The sequence below is a fragment of the Triplophysa dalaica genome, chromosome 7, assembly GCF_015846415.1.
Source record: "Triplophysa dalaica isolate WHDGS20190420 chromosome 7, ASM1584641v1, whole genome shotgun sequence".
In the NCBI taxonomy this organism is placed as follows: Eukaryota; Metazoa; Chordata; class Actinopteri; order Cypriniformes; family Nemacheilidae; genus Triplophysa; species Triplophysa dalaica.
The window spans coordinates 24,095,284-24,116,347 of NC_079548.1; the positions used below are offsets into that span (position 1 = coordinate 24,095,284).

The 21,064-nt window shown below is 39.9% G+C and overlaps 2 protein-coding genes across 7 annotated transcripts in view; one reads left to right on the top strand and one right to left on the bottom strand.

The window, feature by feature from the left end:
• On the bottom strand, positions 1-2,734 carry LOC130425529 (uncharacterized). Its single transcript, XM_056751746.1, has 3 exons — positions 2,606-2,734; positions 2,456-2,518; positions 1-2,253 (listed from the first exon to the last, which is right to left on the bottom strand). Exon 3 carries the CDS (start codon positions 1,668-1,670, stop codon positions 597-599), a length of 1,074 nt encoding a protein of 357 aa, XP_056607724.1. The 5' UTR covers positions 1,671-2,253; positions 2,456-2,518; positions 2,606-2,734; the 3' UTR covers positions 1-596.
• A 393-nt stretch (positions 2,735-3,127) lies between these two features.
• Positions 3,128-21,064, top strand: part of cyth3b (cytohesin 3b) — a 44,684-nt gene continuing 26,747 nt past the window's right edge. For 2 of the 6 annotated variants that reach the window (XM_056751719.1, XM_056751723.1), the window contains exon 1: positions 3,128-3,415. In XM_056751719.1, coding sequence (XP_056607697.1) covers positions 3,397-3,415 — 19 coding nt within the window. In that variant the 5' untranslated portion in view covers positions 3,128-3,396. Of the gene's footprint in view, positions 3,416-18,487; positions 18,618-20,237; positions 20,319-21,064 lie in introns of those variants that run through there. The other 4 variants (XM_056751717.1, XM_056751724.1, XM_056751718.1 and 1 more) reach the window with 3 other exon arrangements.

The following is a 21,064-nucleotide window of genomic DNA, read 5'->3' on the forward strand; positions in this document are numbered from 1 at the left end:
TAAAGAAGAATTAATTCCTCGAATCATTACTGTGGAGACCGATAAAGCAGGTATATGCACAGTTTCTTTTCCAGCTACTCGTGCAACACTTCGTTTTTCAAGTCGACTGGCACTCTGCACCTGCTGAAAGACCTCTCTCCAGTCAGACCGTAGCTCTCCACCTAGAGTGGTATCAAATTCAGCATGAACCAACTGCCTACATCGGTCTATGATATTCATGCCAATGAGTGCAGGAACAGCAGATGAACTCTGTGCATCTCTGACTACTAAAAACCCACACTCCGACAGGGTTATACCCATCGTCTCAACTTGAAGCTCGAGATATCCAAGGTAAGGGATATCTAACCCATTTGCAGCGGTAATTTTTAGCCAACCGGATGTAGAAAGCAGTTCTTCGTCTTCACCTGCTAAATGCTCTTTGAAGAACTGTTCTGAAATCGTACTGACCTGACTTCCAGTATCAAGCAAACATGAAACATCTACTCCGCAAATCTTCAAGTCAACTACAGGACACCTCCCCACAGCATTTTGGAGTAAACGGTCACGATCAGAGTTAAATTGAGTCGAGCCAATAGTCCGCCCTCGCATCGCCTGGCTCACAGCGACCGAGGGTGCGCATTTCCCTGAGGCGTGGAGGATACAGAATCCTCCCTGACTGTCTGTTTGAGCTTTCTCACGCAGTTTTGGGCTATGTGCCCCACCTCATTACACTTGAAGCAGATGGGCTGGCCATCATCTGCAAATCTGGGCTGCATTTTAGCCTTGGGGCGACTCACCACTTCAGCATTAGTACAATGAAGCGTCAATTTCTGAATTGCTTGAGTTAGTTCACCTATGGCCTTCCCTTGCTCGGCTACTACCTTTAAGACTTCTTCAAGCGTGACAGAGCTTTTCTCAATAGCCTCACAGCGGGCTTCTGCAGACTCAGAGGTTACATGATGATGAAGAGCTGCTCTGCTAACACGCAATTTGGGGTCTTCGAGAGACCACATGATTGCTTCGTCTCGTACCTCAATCAAGGTTGCTTGGGGCTTATCCCTCACAAATTTACGAAGTTCCCTTCTAAGAGATGCATCTTTAACCCCCTCTACAAACTGATCTCTAATGGCAGAATTCACATTTGCAATGGCATCTGGGGACTGCTTCACGACTGAGTTCAAGATCTGTGACAAAGAGTGAGAGTACATACGCAGGTCTTCACCTTCTAATTGCTTACGAGTATAGAAACTCTGCAGTAGCTGTGCAAGACTACGCTTCTCCCCAAAAGCATCTCTGAGGTAAGTAAAAAGATCCTCTGTTCCCTGAGGTTGAGCCCCCCTTCTTAACCTAACCTCCTCCAAAGCGGCACCCTTTAACAAAGAAAGAACGAAGTCTGCTTGATCTTCAGGAGTCTGGTTTCTAACAAGCAACACTCTTTCTACCTCTTCAATGAACTCATCCACATTTCTACCGTCTTTGCTGAATTCCCCACTAAAAGACTGAATGTGTCTTTCCCTCGGCACGTAGATATAGGACCTACTGGGCTCTCGATTTAGGCCCGCTATCGCTGCTACGGTTTCAGCATGTTTTCTACTCAATTCTTGGATTTGTTCATGAACATCATACTCATCAGGATTTACATTAGCAGAAGTACCCGGTAAGGCGGAATCTTCATTGCTAGACTGTGACATGTTGCTGAACACAATTACAAAAGTCCACAAATACAATGTCCTTTAGATTGTTTGTCCTTGTTCAGTTCAAAGGATATTCCATCAAGAAATGTCTGCAACACTGGATCCTCTTCATGCAGTACAGACGCAACAGGCCTCTAGCCGATAGCACACTCCTGAGCTCAGTCACAGACAAACGATATCCCTGCTCTCGTCCAGCGATCCACTCCCTTGGTCAGAAAACACCCAGCCGATGTCTTCACACTGGACACTCACAGCACAGGAAATTGCTCCCCTCTGCGTCTATAAATATCTGCAACTCACCACCACCGTATTTTAACCAAAAAAAAAATGTATAAAACGCCCAAGAGCTCCCAACAGTCAGATACCCCACTCCTGGTACCAAATGTAACCGGGGAGTACGAGAAATAAAGCACAACCCGGCAAACTATTAAATTATGGAGGTTTAATCTGACTGCTGTTTACATACAAGTTTTACAGCGGTCGATGGGAGAAAAAGGGTTTACAAGAAATAAAATGAAACCAACCAAAATGAAACAAAATACAATGAAACAAAATACAATGAAACAAAATACGGTAGTGGCTGTGCATAGAAGATAAAAACACATTTATTAGCCACTTTGCATCCATATCAAAAATCAACCTCAATTATCACAAACACATTACATTATACACATTACATTTACCGTCCATATTCTTCTTACAGAGCTATTAACAAAGGCCCTTTTTTAGAAAGAAAGATTAATACAGGAGTAATAGCTTTTAACCAAAATAAACGTACATACCCAAATGCTCGCTAGCACTCACCACGAGGTTCAATCGCCACGTGCACAACCGATCCACGTAATCTATTAACATGTACCATCAAATACACATTTAGACAGAGCAATATGAACATATACGGGTCTATATAAACACAAACAAAAGGTATTTACCCGTAATTACAACTATGCCTCAAACAACAGATCGCGACGACACGCATCACACCCAGACTGTTCCACGTTTTTCTCGCGGATCCCCGCATGCGCACACAGAGTCAGCGCACCTTATCACGTGAATAGGAGAGAAATCTCTTAAAGGGCCATACACAAATTTTACAACACAACAGAAAAATTGCATTTTTACCCCCAGGCCACAAACAGAACAAGGAAATTTAAACAGGTTTGGAAAAATCTGAGGGTGAATTTATGATGACAGAGTTTACATTTTTGAGTGCACTATCCCTTTAACTCATAGGCCGAACGATAGAAATTGATAAGTGCTGCGGGCTTAAAATTTGGCTTGCGAAATAATTAGGTCAGTTCCTCAGACGCTTTAGAATCGCAAGCAACAGTGAGTTTATTGAGTTTGAATGCATTTTCAGACGAAACACCTTCGCCGTAGTAGGACTTTAAATAGCAGAATGACGCCTGTATGAGGGCGGGGCGTGCACAATGATTTACGGGGTCGCTGTGAAACCCAGATGCCCGTGTGTCTCGAGCGCTTATACCGTTGCGTGTTATTGAACCGCAACAGTGAATAAACGCGTCCTCTCCTCTCTTCGCAAACACAGGGCTTTGGGATTAACACGAGGATTTAAACAGAATATTACTTCATGCAGTTTTTGCGTAAAACAGGACGTACACGTGAATGCAGCATTTAAAGCCCTTATTATAAATAAGAATATATCTGTATCCGGAGCGCGTGCCCGTCACATCATTTCATCATTTTACATTTATCCGCAGACATGGACGAGGACAACCAAGGTGAGAATAACAGGTTTATAATGCATGGCATATGTATCTGCTCACGTGATCATATTATGGGTTCAGCATTGGCATCAGACACAGATGTGTCAATAGAGACAGAGCATTGCATTCATTAGTCCTCCTGTGCATTAACTTAGAACAACCACAAAAACCGCAAACAACATGAAACTGCTTCGGTTTATACCTAATGCTTATGAAAAGCATTATTGCCGACAGTGCACAATATGACATTTTAATGGTTTTCATGGTTATTTTGTACTTCATGGCCTAACAAAGTGTTTTAAACAAACATAGCTTTGATAGGCATAGCCATGGATGATCACATAGATGTAAAAGTTGTTTTTTATTCGGAGAGCAATTACACATAACATTAAAGATCCAGCATCCAGGATTTGCTCATGTGTATCAGCCTGTTGTCCACTGCTCCACCGGTCCATTGAGAAACTTCAGTGGCTAGATGCAACCGTCAGTCTGTGTTAGATGATCTACATGTCAGTTTGCCAATGTTTGTCTTAAGGGTCTGACCTGATCGATTTCATGAAGGCTAGTCAACACCGTCATCCTCCATGCTGGTGTTCAAAGGGTGCACATTTCCCCAACTTTTGTGTACAGTTATAAAGTATCTCTGGAGTGTTGCAATCAAGGTTTGATGATCTATAAATAAAGTTAGACAGTAGTTTAATTGCATTGATTGGCTTGAAACTAATATATGGGTTTTTGGAAGCGTTCATGCAAAAAAGACTAGTCATATTCTTTTCTGAAGATCTTAGTGGTGGTTTTCCATGCAGACCTCACCATCAAGAGAAGTTGTGAGTGGTTGCCAGGGTATTGCTATGTGGTTGCAAGGGTGTTGTGGGTGGTTGCCAGGACAATGCTATGTAGTTGATTACTGTTTTAAGTGAAAAGCGTTTTCTCGTGCAAAATTGCAGCAATGTGTGAGTGATGTAGGTGGTTTCCAGGGCATTGATATGTTGTTGCTTTAACTCTTTGTGTCTATTAAAGCATTGCTACACGCTTGCGTGATCTGACTCTATTAAACAGCCCACAGCAGCAAACACAGCTTTTCATATTAAGAATGGAGAGTTGTCTGCAAGCTTCCCCATCACATATAATCCAATGATATTTTGTGCATGTGCTGTAATATTTGAAGTGGTGTTTTGCTCACTTGGAATCCCAAATCAGAATATTTAAGGCATATGCTAACATTATCCTGTCTGGTGTTTGCAGCCAACACATCATTGTGGTTTTTGGTGTGTTTTGACACTGGGTTGGTGGTTATGTCAGATTCAAGTCAGCTCTTAGCTCTTCTGAGTGTGATCTGCTCTATTCCACGCTGGTTCCTCTGGACCTGCTGGGGTCCCTGCCGGGTTACGGTAATCAATGCCTGTGGTACTCTACGAGGATCAGACTCGCGTCCAGGGCAGTTCAGACGTACCGAAACCGCTTTTCCAGCAGATCTTGAATTGGAGCCTGGCACTTGTTCCGAACCGGTTTGGGTTTTCACTGGCAGGGAGCAGAACCCTCTACATCACCAACATGTGACAAGAACCATTTGAGAAGCTCTGTAACACAGCACTATTCAGAGTATACAGTATGTCCAATCTCTGGAACCCGGATCTGGGCACTGGCACAGGAGTTTTTGAGGGGAAAAGTGCAGCCCGCTTCCCAAATAGGCTCCTAATCAAAGTTTGCCAGGTGTAACACAGTTGTAAATGACATATCAATTAATGTCTTGTTTAGCAATTTATGTCTTTAGCTGCCCGATAGATGATAATGGCTGAGAAATCCATAGACTTGTGTTCTCTGAAAAAAAGGCCAGACCTGCACATTCAGGATTTTGCATCTGCTTATCAAGATCATCAAGTGTGTTTAAGTGTCTTTGCATCTAAGCATTTGTTTATACCAAATTAGCCTGACTAAGCTCTTGTTTAACATCTAGTGTTATGTCAGCTAATTATCAATTGTCAGAAGAAAACATCTGAAGTGACATGGCCATGTTCCACCTAGTAATACAGTAGAGGACTTATTTGATTTAATGTCACTAAGCCTCATGTTGTGGTCATGAAAACAACCATTACAGTGACGCATCAGTGTACACACAAGCCTGTGTTTCACTGCCCTAACTCAACACTTGGACTCAAACACCAGATTTAAAGGGATGAGTAAACTGATAATTTACACATACACATAAACTTTAAATACTAAATCTTACTAACCGCTCTTGTTAAGTGGTCTAAGCACGCTTGTGTTCTGAGGTGTTTCGAGTGACTTGAGTTGATGGGTTCAGTCAGTGAGTCTCGTGAGCATGGGCGCCGTAAAGGGGTGGAAGGTTAGGACGATTCTAAGGGCCCAGCCTGATTTAGGGCCCAGAAGAGCAGACCCCCTTTTTATTTTCCTATTTCTTTTCTCTTTTTTTAATACATACATTAAATATGCTAGGGCCCCTCGTGCACTAAATGTGTATTTTGTCCGTTTTGACCATAGATTTAATATTTAAAAAACAAATAATGTATTTACTGTTTCGGTCACAACCCTCCCTGCTCCCTCTCACAATGGTTCATTCCACCTGCGCTCGCTAGTGTAGCGTCTCTTGCTTATTGGACTTGCCGCAGACAGTGACACACGCAGACACGTCACATTAAAAGTCAGGGAAACAAAAACGGAAGGAAAAGAAGTCAAGAGAAGACAGAGAACGCCAAAGTCGACAGTATGTCACACAGTTTTTCAAAAAGAAAGGTAGCTTGCCATATTCCTGTATTCCAAAACTTATTTTTGTTGCTACATGACCTGCTTTTATCTAGCGAGCTTAGTAAAATAATTACTGAATTATGATTTACATCCAACAATAATAACATCTCTGCTGTCTCCGGGACGGGTTATCATGTCTCGTAGACACAGATTCAGCGGCTGCTGCACACCCACGTCCCCCACCCCCCGTCCCCGTCTCAGCCGAACAAGGTGAGCCTGAGCGCGAAACTTCGCGAAGATTGAAGCCTCTAAACACGTCTTATCTACTGTGTTCGCCACATGATGATAACTTCGCAAAACAAAAAGTAATCTACACGCTTCAAAAATTACAAAATTAGTTTGCCGTGTCGTGTGTTCTGTGAAGTGACAGTGCGGCTGCTAAGATCGATACTGTCAAACTTGACGTTCTTAATATGAATAAAATGCCCCAGAAAAATATAATATAAAATTGAATAAAACGTGTCTCTACTGTAGCTGATGTTTCCTGAATGAGCAGTTTGACCCAGCTAAAGCTTGTTCATGTTAAGTATATGTCAATACATAATGTTCTCTTGTGCTTGCAATTGCAATTGAGATAATAAATGTTCTCCCTTTTATGTAAACAAGTACATATTTCTAAAAAAAATTCTTGTTTTTGTAGGCTTTGTACTCATCTTTAGACATTTTAACTATGCAATGTGCTAAGTATCTTTTTTTAAGTATACAGGGCATGTTTATTGGGTTAAATTTTATCTGTAAAAAATGTAGGGGGCCCAGAAATTTTGGTTTCCATAGGGCCCAGAATTTCTGGCGGCACCCCTGCTCGTGAGTACAGTGTTTGATATATGAATTGTATCAACAAAATTAGTCTGTTCAAATTAGTTATAACGCCGCGAATCGGACATTAGCGGACATGGTCATGCTGTTTGTTGTTCACACCTGTTTGGACATCTCAAAATATATAAATTAACACGGAAAACACTTCATTGGGTAGGACCATCCTTTATGTCAGCTGCAGGGAAGAAAGGGCAACATGTTTTGTTTTTGATCACGTTCACACCCAGCTGCTATTTAGGTAAAAATATTCTCTGAATGCGCCACGTGAAACATGGATTCTGTCTTCCGACCTTGCTTTTGATTAAAATAAGAGGGAGAGAGACAGTTCAGAAACGGACGTGTTCGACTTCATTAAGCGCTGCGTAGAACGATCGGGATATGACATCAACCGTAAAAGCATATGGTGCAGTCTGTCCTGTAGTGCTTTTATGCTGTTCAGTCTGCGCAACACGGAATGAACTCAATCACACACTTTAGTTTAGAGACAGAAGGAGTGACGAGATATCTGCTCACTCCTTCATGCAATTAGCTATCACAATCGAATCATTCACCACTCATAAGTCACATTATATGTTAAAATAAATCTTCGGCGGGGCAAACATTCGTTTTACGCACTAAATTTAACCTCGCACGTTATAAATAAACGATCGCATTTGCGAGATTTTGGTCGAAGTCTAGAGACCCGTAGATAGAGAAGTTTATGCGTATTTGGTGTGCTGTCCGAGAGGAATTTTCCCCCGATCTCGTGTTCCAGCCCGAACCCAGAGTATTCAACACCCAGACTGGTTAGAAGTGCGGAGAAGGGGTGGTTGAGGGAAGCTAGGAGCTTCTCGACTAGAGGGAAAGAGGTAAGAGCTGGATATTTATACTCTTAAAGGGATGATTAGATCACATGCTCCTCCTCTTGAATCAGGTGGATTATCTGACGTGTTCCTCCCGAACTTTATAAAACATCATGAACTGAATGGGCTCCAGTGCTGTGCAGTTACCAACTTTCTTCAAAATATCTTCTTTTGTGTTCTGCGGAAGAAAGAAAGTCATACGGTTTGAAATGACAAGAGGGTGAGTAAATGATGACAGAATTTTTAATTTTTGGACGAACTATCACTTTAAGTGTGATCACGGGCTGTGATAAAATAAAACAACATTTACAGTACTTTAGCTCAGAAGATTCATTGGTTAAATTCCCAGAAACACAAATACTGATAAAAAGTGTAATGCTTGAAGCACTGTGTGCTTCTTTAGATAATGTCAAAATGCACATTAATTCAAATACACAGCACAAACAGATATTAGGAGAAAATACTTGAATTAGTCATTAGTCAGCCTAACTGAGCGATCAGGGGAGAAGGGCCTTAGTCAGGGAGGTGACCAAGAACCCGATGGTCACACTGAAAGAGCTCCACCATGTCTCTGTATAGAGAGGAGAACTGCTCAGGAGAACTCCACCAATCATGGCAGAGTGGCCCGACCGAAGCCACTCCTCAGTAAAATGAACAGTAAAAAATGGTAAAAATGTATTTATGAACTGCAGTGAAGAAAATAGGTTTTATAATGCAATTGTACTTTGGGTTTGCAATTTATTGTCTTTTCTGTAAAGCATGTGATGCAGACCTCAAGGCATCTTGCATGTTTTAAAAGTTCAACTTCTTTTAATTGAAGTCCAAGGGCTTTATAAATGTGTAAATATTTCACTTTCAAACATAAGACCACAGAAATTATTTTGTATTTAGGCTTTTCTTTACAATATAAAGTTTTTTTTTTCTAAAGATTTTATAAGACCTTTTTGTTAAATGAGATTGTTCTCAGATAACAAACATACAAAGGCAGTTCATCTGACTATAAACACAAACACTTTGAACAGGGTTAACAATTTGAAAATGCAAAAATTAGAAACACATTTGCACAAATAATACAGCAGTTTCAGGAATTCAGGTTGGCGTGAGGAAAACTGAAGCCTCTTTTCATCGCTCGTAAAGGAAACCAGACTGCCGAAGAGTCTCTGGAGTGTTGGAGCATGTGGCCAACTGCATTCCAGGGAAAAGAGAGAAGCGTTCTTTTAAAGATGTGTATTTTTCTCTTATGGAGGAATGGGCAGAGAATAAAGGTGAGGGGAAATACATTATGTAAGGTACCGCAAATCGTTAAAGCCGATGGTGGAGCAGGATAAGGTGTATTCTATAGTCTTGGACAACAGGTCTCATTCTTAGCTTCCGCTATTGTGTGGGCTTCTGTTCTCCATTATTTGTCCTCAGAAAGAGGTTATTGGAAAAATAGATTTGCCTGATGAATAAAGCATACGTTGTCATGAGCCTTTAAGTGATTCAGTTTTATTATTTGATTCCAATGCATAACAAAAACCTTTCAATACCAGCATCACTATGACTATAGCTCATATAGTAGAGAAACAAACCTCTAACCCTAAAAACTTAAACGTCATTGTGTAACACCCACATCACAAAGTAAATGATATGTGAAACTGTGAAGCATAATATCAGAATTTGTAATAAAGACTCTTTTGACTCTTAAAGGGGTCAAATGACATGGCTAAAACGAATATTAGTGTTTGTTTAAGATGTAATGTAATGTGTATACAATTTTAAGGTTAAAAAACACAGTATTTTCCACATACCGTGCATGTTTGAATCTCCTCTTTGAAAAGCGAGGTGTGTTATGATTGGCCAGTTGGTTAGTAAGTAGTTATTGGTCGAATACTAGAACGTTTCATGGAAATGTAGCGCCTCTAACCATATTCAGAACATCAGGTTCCAAAACAATTATACTTACAGGTGATAAAATGTCATCAGTACTTCCTTATATCAATTCAAGCCCGAGCCCGAATCTGATACGGAAAATGAAGATGATCAAGCCGATACATCAACTTTGCCAGCGCGACTTGAGCCGGATTGTTAAAAGATTATGTTAAATAGTTAAAAACTATAGCTTGCTGTTTAATCTTTTATATACAACGTTATAAAGACTATAAACAAACAACCATATACACCATACAGAGTTTGTGTGAGATAGAAACAAACTTGCATTACAGCAGGTAATGGTAACATAATGAATAACGCAAATGCGTTGACTCTTTATATCCCATTATAAACACCACATTTGCTGCCTCCAGTTGGAACATTGTTACTGATTATTAAGGACGTATACAGTCTTTTTTCACGTTGTGCGCGTGTCTGCATTTGCAGATCACAAACACGACAAACTCAACCCGTGTTAGTCCGTAGCAAAGTCTTTTACAATGACAATATACTTACATTCTTCGAATCTGAAGCGCCTGTCATGCGAAGTTGTAATGGTTGTAATGGCCCCACTTTTTAACCAAAGATTTCGTGCATTGCCGATATTGATATCTTCCAGGTTCGTGAAGCAATCTTTGGTGAAATGCACTGCACAAACTTGAATATTCGGATTGTACTTTTTTGGAACAGTGTTGTAAATAAAATGAAGACATTTATTTTTAGTTTAGTTCTTAGCTTTTGGAAGGGCAAATAAAGAGGCTTTCTTTTCGCAGAGCACAGCGTCTCAACGACATGGCTGCGGCAGCGCAGTACAATGAGATTAACAAGTACGCCCACCTAACTTGCGTTTACATTTGTGCGGTCTTAGTCAAGTAATACCACAAAATCACGTACATTCGTGGGGTGTGGTTACACAAGGTGTTTCAGGCAGGTCTGGTTGAGCAATCGCATTTACATAGAATGCATCTTTTGTTTCAACACTTAAATTTTAATTTTTAACATTCTAATACATGCATGGGCAACTTATAACACACCAAAGACACAGAAAAACACGTATTCACACCATGGCAACCACCCAGCACCCTTATAGCCAGCCAACACCCTGACAACTATCCACAACACCCTGTTAACATCACAACAACCACTCTGACAACCACCTACAACATTTTGGTGAAACCATGGCAACACCCTGACAACCACCCACAATTCAAAGTGACCATGGTAACACCCTGTAGCATTGTAGTGTTTTGCAGAAAAGTACAAAATACAAATTAAATGATTTTAAATTCTAACCATCTGATGTCTCAGGCAGGTTTCTGGTCTTTCAGGTACATTGAGTTTGTTTGTATGCAAATTATGCTAGTTAATGATTTTTGTTAGTCAAAAGTAAATTTAGACGACCTGATCTTTTTTCATGTGACACACTTCCTGCTGTTATCAGTTACATGTGTGCCACATTTCTGCCTGGTAGGAGGAAGTTCTGATAAAAAGCACATTTAAGATTCTGCTCTTGCTATGACAGGAAAATCCATAGTCAGACTTGACAAACAGATATGAGCTTTCACATGTTTGTGTTTGCCTGATTTGTTATGTGAAATCTGAAAGCGTTGTCATGCTTTGTGCAGCTCCACCTCAAAACAGGGTTATTGTAGTGATCATTGTGTGTAACACAGAATAAGGTTTAAATCAGAACACACAAATACTTAGGGCTATATGTGTTGTGTGAGCATGTACTCGTTCTCTGCTGAGACGATTAAATCATGTTAGACGCTTGGCTGTCAGTATTGGGATTAAAAAATCCATCAGTCTGTGGTGTCTCTTAAGACTTTTAAAACTCTTAATACTGAGCATATCGTACTTAGGGATGGGTATCATTACGATTTTTGCAGTACTGGTACTTATGCATTTGAGACATGGATGTGGGTCAAGTTAAAACACCTTGTCCACTTTGGGAGACACTCTGTGGTGCGAAGCCAGGCTGGAGTAGAAAAGAGCATAAAAAGACAGGCTTGCGTGCTCAACTGTTGGTGAGATGAAAAGTGCAAGGTAAAGTTTATATTGCCATAACATCTTAGAAATGGATTTGTTTTTCCCAGTTCTGAAAGTAGAACAAATATAACAGCGCTTATCAATGATCCAGTCTTTCATAATTTATCCCTGTGGACTGTTTGCCTCAACATATTCTCCAACCCATATGATTTGATTCATGTATGTCGTTTGTTAATTTCACAAAAATTTCAAGCATTCTCTAAATTATCGTCTAACTTCATTATAAAATTTACATTTTGGGGTATTATTTTGCAATGAAAGCATGTGTTGTGGTTTAATTTTCATTTTAAAATGTCATTATAACAATATTTACATTTCACATATTCAGGTGTTTTGAAAAAGTAAAACATGATACAGACACAAAAAAACATCTGCTGTGTTGCGTTTTCTGCTGTGTTTCCCGATTTTCAAATCTTGCGCCAAATTCAGTCAGCCTTTAAGAGTACATAACATGAGATCAAGAAAATTACATTTCATGCAGTGTGAAATGTTGCCGTGTTTGAAAGTAAGCAGTCTGCAAAGTTGTAAATCCGAAGGTGAATGAATAACAAAGTTATTGGCTTGGAAAAAAGGGAGTCGACTCTTAATCATGCAAACGAGTCGTCCCTAGTCCGATTTGTGAACCGCCGCGGATTTACGTCACTACATATAGTCCTGCCTGCATTTCGCTAGGACTCCCCTCGAAAACTTCGCTCTTCTCCCCCAAACACTGTAGCTTGTGAGCCTCATTCGCGGTAGACCAATCACAGGAGACTAGACCATCTGACCAATCAGATCAGACTAGTCTAGCGGAAAGGAGGAGATTAGATAGATTATTCGCAGAACGAATCATTTGAGACTCAGTCAAGAAGTAAGGTAAGAATAACTTCCTATTATGACGAAATAATAGTGCTTTTACACCTTCTGTGTACATAAACTTGTTGTACACTCCATAAACCAAAGTAGGACCTTAAAAATCCCTAGTTATGTACTCTTTAATAGTGAAATGTCAATGGCTTTCGTCTGTCTTGTGGCAGATAGTGTCATTGTGTCAGCGTTTATTATGAAATGCTATCGGCTCGCATTACGGATGACATCATTCTAATGTTCGGGTTTGTTTAAAGATGTGTTGATGTCCGTTCCCAGAGTTCCTCGTATAAAGTTATCGTTCGGCTTCAGTTTAGAAGGTTTGCAACGCAACTTGTTTGTAATTTGTTTATACTGTTTTGTTCATTTTATGGAATAAATACACGTGACTGTACTTTTACTCGGGTGTTGTGTTGTGTGGGGACCCCCAGGGTTAGGTGCTCTTAAAATATCTTTGCCTTCATAAACATTTATTAGACCATTGATACTATTACAAATGCAAAATATACGTGTCTTTATCAGACTGCACAAAACGGCATGTTTTTTTTTTCCATAAATATTGCTATAGGGCGCTTAAATTTAAAATGTGAGCTGTTATCGTAATACTTTTGACCATTTGAGTAGTTTTTACTTGGAGGACAGGCTGGTTTAATACCAGGTTTCAGTACCTGACATGCTAATAGGTGGAGGACATCAAACACCAGTAAGTTCTTTACTGAAATCAGTACATAGTAGTCAAATATGCCAGTTTGGATACAGCATGTCCCATTACCTTAACATAGAAGTATTCAGTATGCTTACCTGACCTGCATTTTTGGCCCGTTAAGGCGTGTGTGACTGTGCCCTATGCTACCCAGAAATGTGTGTTACCAGGCTGAAAACAAAGCCAATAGGTAGGCCTACTGTGACCACACACACAAGATCGAAGAGTTGGCTGTACTGTAGAAGATCTTGATGAGTTTGGTACAGAGCCCGGCTCTTTAAACACAGGTTTGATCTCACTTGCAGATTGTTAAATGGCTTCCTGACAGCTGCTTTCAGGTGTGAGTCAGTGCACAGCAATAATCAAGGGCTTAACCTGTGTTATGTCACCCACAGAGGTTCTTGTCCCTGATTCAACAGTATACAGTACACTTAACAGTCTTGCTCCTGGTGGAGATAAGTACAGTAGGTCTTTATTAATGCTTTGCGGTGTTGGTGAGCTGCTTATTTTAGAGTTAGGTTCAACAAACTATGTGTGTTACACTGTGCACTTAAACATCAACCAACCAGTTGGCACCAATAGCCCTGTGGTAAGATCGCTGACATTTAGTGCCAGTGCACTTGAGGCCCGACCTGAGTTTGATTCCCGTCTCAAGCATCCATTGCAGTTCCCATTCCCCTGTCTCTATCCAATGATGTCCTGTCTGTTTTCCACAGAACTTTCAAAACAAAAAAACCCTAACCAACCTGCATACAATATAAGAACATACAAATGTTTTGCTAAAGCAAACATCTCTAAGGGTTAAGGGTTATTAAGACTACAGGATTCTCACAAACAGTGAGAATTCAGGAAACGGCCATTTATGCTAGTTCATTTAAAAATGTTACTCAACCTTTTAGGAAATATTTTCCTACCAATGGAAAGGTCATGGGACATTGGCTAATATTCAGTTGGTACAAGACTGTAGAATGCTGCTGGTTATGATGTCAGTATGAAATCATGTGAATACCGAGCACACAAGACTCTCTTGTAGACCAACAGATTATCTTCATTTACTCACTTCATCATTGGCTCGGATCTCTTCCTTTACAACATCTGCACAGCTAGACTTACACTAACAATGGCTCCCCGATAGTTTATAAGTAAACCCCAAAGTCCCACGGAAACTGAGGCCAGAGGAGTTAAATTCTCAAAGAATGAATAAAACAGCCATCAGAGCGACTAAAGAATGTCTTTAGAAACAACAAAAAAGCTGCCAGGACCGGACGCTGGGCCTAACGTCGCCCACGTTTCAACCATAGTAAAGGACTCATTTTTGCTTTGCTATCCCTTCACATACAACAGAGCGTTTGTAGTGATACTCCTTCTCTCTCTCTCTCATGTCCAGATGTTGTGTGTCTGAAAAGCCGGGGCCAATATAAACAGGCCTATTAGGGGTCAGTTTGTCTAATTCGTGCCTTTCTATCAGACGGCTCATTTCCTGTGTGAGTCATCTCAGGCCTGAGGGGTTTCAGAGGAGAAGGCACACTCTCAGCTCATATTATTGACTGCACCGACGCCCCATGCAAACACGACACCCAGGGCAAACGCAACCTAAGACTTTGTGTTATATTGGACTGGATACATTCTATCAGCAGAAGGACTAAAGGAAAGCTTTAGATGCATTCCCTGCCAAATATCCATGTGGCCTGAATAAAACGGATTGAATGCTCTCAGACATGTTATCACCATATTTAGGGCCGCTGCGTTTATATGTAGTGTAGTGACTGGATCATTGAGAGGAATGCCATAAACCCCCTCTCTCCCTTTTGTCCTGGTTTCTTGATTATTAAACAAAAGACCTTAGCAAAACCTGGCTCCAGAGGTCTTGTTTTAGGTTTTGAACTCTCACCGAGAGTGTGATAACCCTTTTGGTTTCTCTGTAGGATATTTACGACTCTAAAGCTTCAAAGCATTGGTGAGAAGTGTCTGTGTCATCTCTAACTTAACATCTGAGGCTAACCAGAGAAACTTCTCTAACAAATAAGAACTTATGTGATTTAAACTATCCTTTTCAATAAATGTATCGAAATGTCTAGGTTGTGTGTTGGTGCTCGTGCTCGTGCCATTTTAAATACTCTGTAACTGTTAGATATGCAAGTTTTGATTTAGGGTTCATTTGATGTATTCATACATTGGGATGATTCACAGTTCAATGCCTTGCATTTTTCATATGTAACTACAACTCTCCGAATTCCCTATATGATGAGCTATGTTATAAAAACATAGCATACATCATACTATGTCCATAACTAAGTTAAGGTATTAAATGCAAACTGACCATACTGTCAGAGCCATGAAAATGAGGCAAGGAACTTTCTTTGGCCCACTTATCACTTTCATGGCATTGGCCCACAGACCATCTGGGAGCAGGGCAGGTATGCATTTAAAACACCATCACCGATCCATATCGGGGGCTTTTTTGAATTATGAATTGGAAGGGAAAAGAAAGAGGCAACAGACACGCCGGCTTGGGGCTCCTCTCTGGGGAGACCGATTAGGCCATGGAACTTCGGACTCGGAACCTAAGATCAGCGTTTCAACAGGACTGCATTCTGAAACCATTCAAGATTTCCATCCACGCGCATACAGATATTGGTCCAACACCGAGATTGCAAGTATCTGATTATAAATTAGAATAGCTGCGTTAAGAGCGTGCCTCTTTTTTAAAGATGATTTTATTGGTTTTCAGACATGTTTTACCTGCCTCGCGGCCATTCTCTCTCTCTCTCTCTCTCTCTCTCTGCGCTTCCTAGCGCGTGTACATCTGTGTTTCATGTATTTGTTTGTCTTTATGCGATCGTCATTTATGTTACACTTACATTTAGTCATTTGGCAGACGCTTTTATCCAAAGCGACTTACAGTGGACTTATTACAGGGACAATCCCCCAGGAGCAACATGGAGTAAAGTGTCTTGCTCAAGGACACACTGGTGGCCGATGCTGGGATCGAACCAGCAACCTTTGATTTACCAGTTCAGTGGTTTAACCCACTAGACCACCATCTCACTGTTACCATGTAGAGTAGAGTTTAATAAAACCATAAAGGCATTTGTGATGAGTTCTCTATGTTTACGCTCACAAACTGGTCACTTAAACTGTGTTTCGATCTATGCTACCTCTCTTCTTAATTCTGTTTGGTAAAGTCACGTTACTTATGGTCATGAGATAACGTTAGGGCATAAATCATTGATGCATTTGCTGGACGAATACATATAGGATTTTTATCACTATACTGCTAATCAGAATTGTAAAATATGTATGTGTAATGACAATTATTATACGTATTTTCCTTTGAGCTAAACTAATTCCTTGACTGAAATTGACGTTTTAAATAACTTATTTTATGGATGTGATCTTGAAAGATCTGGTGGAGAATCTTATTTGGTGAGTTAAACTCATCCTTATTTTAACATGCAGCTAAAATCGCTACAGTAGGTTACAACAAGGTGGCTGAGGTTTCTCTGCCCTCAGTCAATGGCTGAGCGGACTGAGCGAGCGTAAGGGAAGGTCACCTGAAAACTCCCAGTATGTGATGTTAGCATGTGCAACTTTCGACTTATGGTAACTGGACTTGACAGTTTTATATATTCTTTGGACAATAGATGTCTAGTGAGAAAATAACGTTTGAGGACTTTGTAAAAAAAGTACATTGTTTCTGAGTGGATTTGTTTCCTTGCTCACTGTGACTTCTGAAGCGGATTGAAACTCACAGTATTCATGCAGTGTGCATCACATGGCCCAGCACAATCTCACAGGAATTTCGAATTATTTCGTATAATCATGTTTATTATGGGCTTTATTATGGCTTTTTCAAATAATTGTATGATTTTGTATGATTCACAGTTCACACAAAAGAAAAGAATCTAAACAATCGCACAAACACAATCTACAAAATAAAAACCATCTTTTCTAGTTCATCCTTCTTGCAAGAGTTTTCATTGTGTTTGTTAATCTAATGATGCACTTGGATGTCCTCATGTAAAGTGTAATGGATGCCATCGGGATGCAGATGTGGGCTGCACTGAAGCTCATGATGGAGGTTTATGCGACTGTAATTTTATTCACATTATTAATCAGATGCTGAAGTGAGGAGTATACCAGTTTGAGACATCTGATGCAAGAAGAAGCTTTGATTATATGAGAAACATCATATAATCCCAGAAACACAAATCTCATTTGTGAATGGGTGCAAGACACAGGATGAGCTAAATATAGAGTCGGCAGGATATTTCAGCTATAGGAAAAGGGAAACTTTCTTTTTAAAGTTACTTTCGATGAATCAACTCAAGATGGCAGCGTGAAATGCAGGCGAAGAATTTAATAGACTAGTAAATGTTTTGTTCATGGGAGAGTATCTTAAATTAGAATCTAAAATTGGCACATTTATTATTATTATTATTATTAAATACTACCTTTTTCTTTCTCTTCTCAAATAGTTTTTTTGTGTAAAATTATGTTTCCACTCTTATGGTTTGTTCAGACTTTCATTACCACAATACACCACAAAAGTTAAGGGCACATTTCTCAAATGTTTTTAGTTTGACACAGCATGTTAAAAATAAAACGTCCATCTAACGCATGTAATCAACACAGACTACTAATAGAAAATGTTGCAGGAAATTAGCATTTTGTCTGAAAAGCTGGAGTCCACATTTGAAAGACTGACAATCTCAATTGTAAAGTGGGTTTCTATGGACCAGTGATACACTGTGTTTAAGGAAAATATCACATTTGCAACGTCTCCATGCTGATGTATGCCATAATTTCGTTTAATTATCATGCTATTAATTAATACAAAAATTACTTCATTAAACCTGTGAATGTCCCTGTGATATGTTCATGGCGCCGTTTGATGTCCCATACTCCTATTTGCTTGTGTTGATTTTCTGTTACTATTAATGAGTCACATTATTTTGAAGCATGATGAATATGAGTTTTTCATACGAACAGAACACACATGGCCTATATTTGAGATCACATGATGAGCAAACATACTTTAAGGCTGACGATGTGTCATAGCAGGGGTGAGCAAACTGGTTTTACCTGAACGGTTGGAATAAGTATGCAAACTATGTGCATGGTGAGTTTTGAGCGCTGAAAGAAACAGAGAGTCGAACATAAACACACTGTTTACCTGCCGTATCACACTCGCACCTGAAAATATCATCGCTCTTCTGATGTGGGCTGCTTTTAACGACTGCCATGCCTCATAAAGAACAACAGACATGGACAGAAAGTGATGGTACGTACTGCATAGATAATGAAGGATTGAATTTGTTTATCTGTGAAGTTAAAGCAGGACTGGGTTGTTTTTTGAAAAGAGGGCCCCAGTGTGGGTTGTAAGTTGGTTACACTGCGATAAGCTGTACTGTGTTTGTGTGCTTGCGATTTTTGCTGTTAGTTATCTAATCAGTACGGCAGATACATCCTCTTCATTGTCCTGAAGCAGTGCTGGAGAATATCAGGATGTCTATCTGTATTTATTACAGTAGATGTTCCCAGAGAACACAGAGTAAAACCTGCAAATCTTTCACAGAGAGATCAGGTGCATGTTACGTCCATAGGGTCAGTTTTGATTTCATGTCAACAATAGGAAGAAACACTGGTACCTATAGTTTTTACTTAATATTCTATACAGTTACAGTAGTACTTTGAAAATGGACATCTTCACTCTTTATTTAAATATGCTATTAAAGATGTATATTTTAACATTAATATTTGTTTAAAATAATTTCTCGAGTTGAGTAAACTTGTTGAGTTGACTAATACTTTTAAGTTGAATTAAAGGAACACTCCACTTTTTTTGGAAATATGCTAATTGTTAGGAAATTTGCTTTTTGCAAAAGACAAATGGATGAGGTCTAGAGCTGTGAAATGACATAAAATATTCTGCATTCATAAAAGCAAAAGCTTTGTCCAAAATTAAAAACGCAACACTTTTGCCCCCTTTTTCATGAGCTGAACTCAAAGATCTAAGACTTTTTCTATGTACACAAAAGGCATAATTCTCTCAAATATTGTTCATAAAGCTGTGTTAGTGTGCACTTCTCCTTGGCAGAGATAATCCATCCACCTCACAGGTTTGGCATATCAAGATGCTGATTAGACACATGATTATTGCACAGGTGTGCCTTAGGCTGGCCACAATAAAAGGCCACTCTAAAATGTGAAGTTTTTCTCCATTGGGCGGGTCCAATGACCCGTCAGTATCTAGTGTGACACTGACCTCCATTTGCATTACACAGTGCAACACATCTCCTTCGCATAGAGTTGATCAGGTTGTTGATTGAGGCCTGTGGAATGTTGGTCCACTCCTTTTCAATGGCTTAACTGATTTGAAAATCAACGCAAAACATAGGTATTTAGAGTTTGTGATAAGATGTGAATTCCTATGGAGAAAATCACTTGCTGCCCTCCATCTACACTTTGTGCAGTGGCGATTAGTCATGTGCAAACAACCTATTGCAATTACCCTTTAGTTGCCGAAGGACCTGACTGTAAATGTATTTTTTAATTGCTTGATAACTGATCTTGTTTATTGTAGACTAAAATAAAAGTTATTCCAGCTTTTAAATGACTTTTACATCAAAAGCAGCTCATGATGATTTGGTTACTACTACAGTAACCATACAAAACCTGCAGTCTCATGTTATGTATCACACAGTGATTTTTCTGTTATGGACGTATGGCGTACCTTGCACTACTTCTGCTTTCACAGACTGATTTATCTAAACCCACCAGGCAGTTTATACAGTTGAGCTGCCACAGCTATCACATCATGCAGCTCATGTCGACATGCTGCCTGTGTTCTGTCTGGTTGAAGTGACCGGTATAATCATTTTCTTATTCACTTGCTTCTCAGGCAATTTACATTAACGTCACCATGTCATCAAGGAACCTTGTTTTGGCACCCAGATGTCCTTTCCCATTGTTGTGCTCTACAGTAAGTCCTGTTTAATGCATCTGAGTGATATCACATTACCCTGTGATTTCTGACACACAGTGGGGATTTGTCCCCGAGCTCAACAGCCTAACAATCAAAGACATTTTCCTCTCTCTTTCTCTGGCATGAGAATATTTTAGATGATGCAGGATTTCTGCGCAACAGACGTAGGATTGCCTGCGGGGAATCTCTCAATAAACACTTCTTAATGTGTTTATTGAAAGACAACTCCGAAACCATTGTGTGCTGCCTGGTTTTTGCCGTATTGGAAAACATTCACATATCCTTGAACTTTGAACTTTTCTGGCTGGTGTCAGCTCTGCTTGTGTGGAAATGACCAATGCCACCAGAAATGAGGTATCCTGGATTAGGATTGGTCAACAATATATATAGTGAAAATGGAGGATTAAAATCAAAGCACTTTAGCGCAGTGATACAGATGGGATTTTTCTTCCCATGCAATGGAAATAGAAAGTTGGCAGAAAGAGCGCCACAATCTGCTTCAGCTAAAATACATAAGTGACCCACTTCTTCCTCTAGATGGCGGATGAATCTAAACCATCTTTACGCAGTCTCCGTGTGCAGACAGGCCTGGTGTGGTTGATACAAACACCCACCGCCTAAAGACAATTTTAGGATGATTTCTACAGTATTGTTTTTTATTTAAAGTAACTAATTGCCTTAGAAAGGGAGACACGCGTGAAAGTCATTGCTGACGCTGACAAGCACAATCTTCATTTTACCAC

Coding starts and splice junctions, on each gene's coding strand:
- LOC130425529 (XM_056751746.1), bottom strand. CDS start 1,670: ATGTCACAGTCTAGCAATGAAGATTCCGCCTTACCGGGTACTTCTGCT.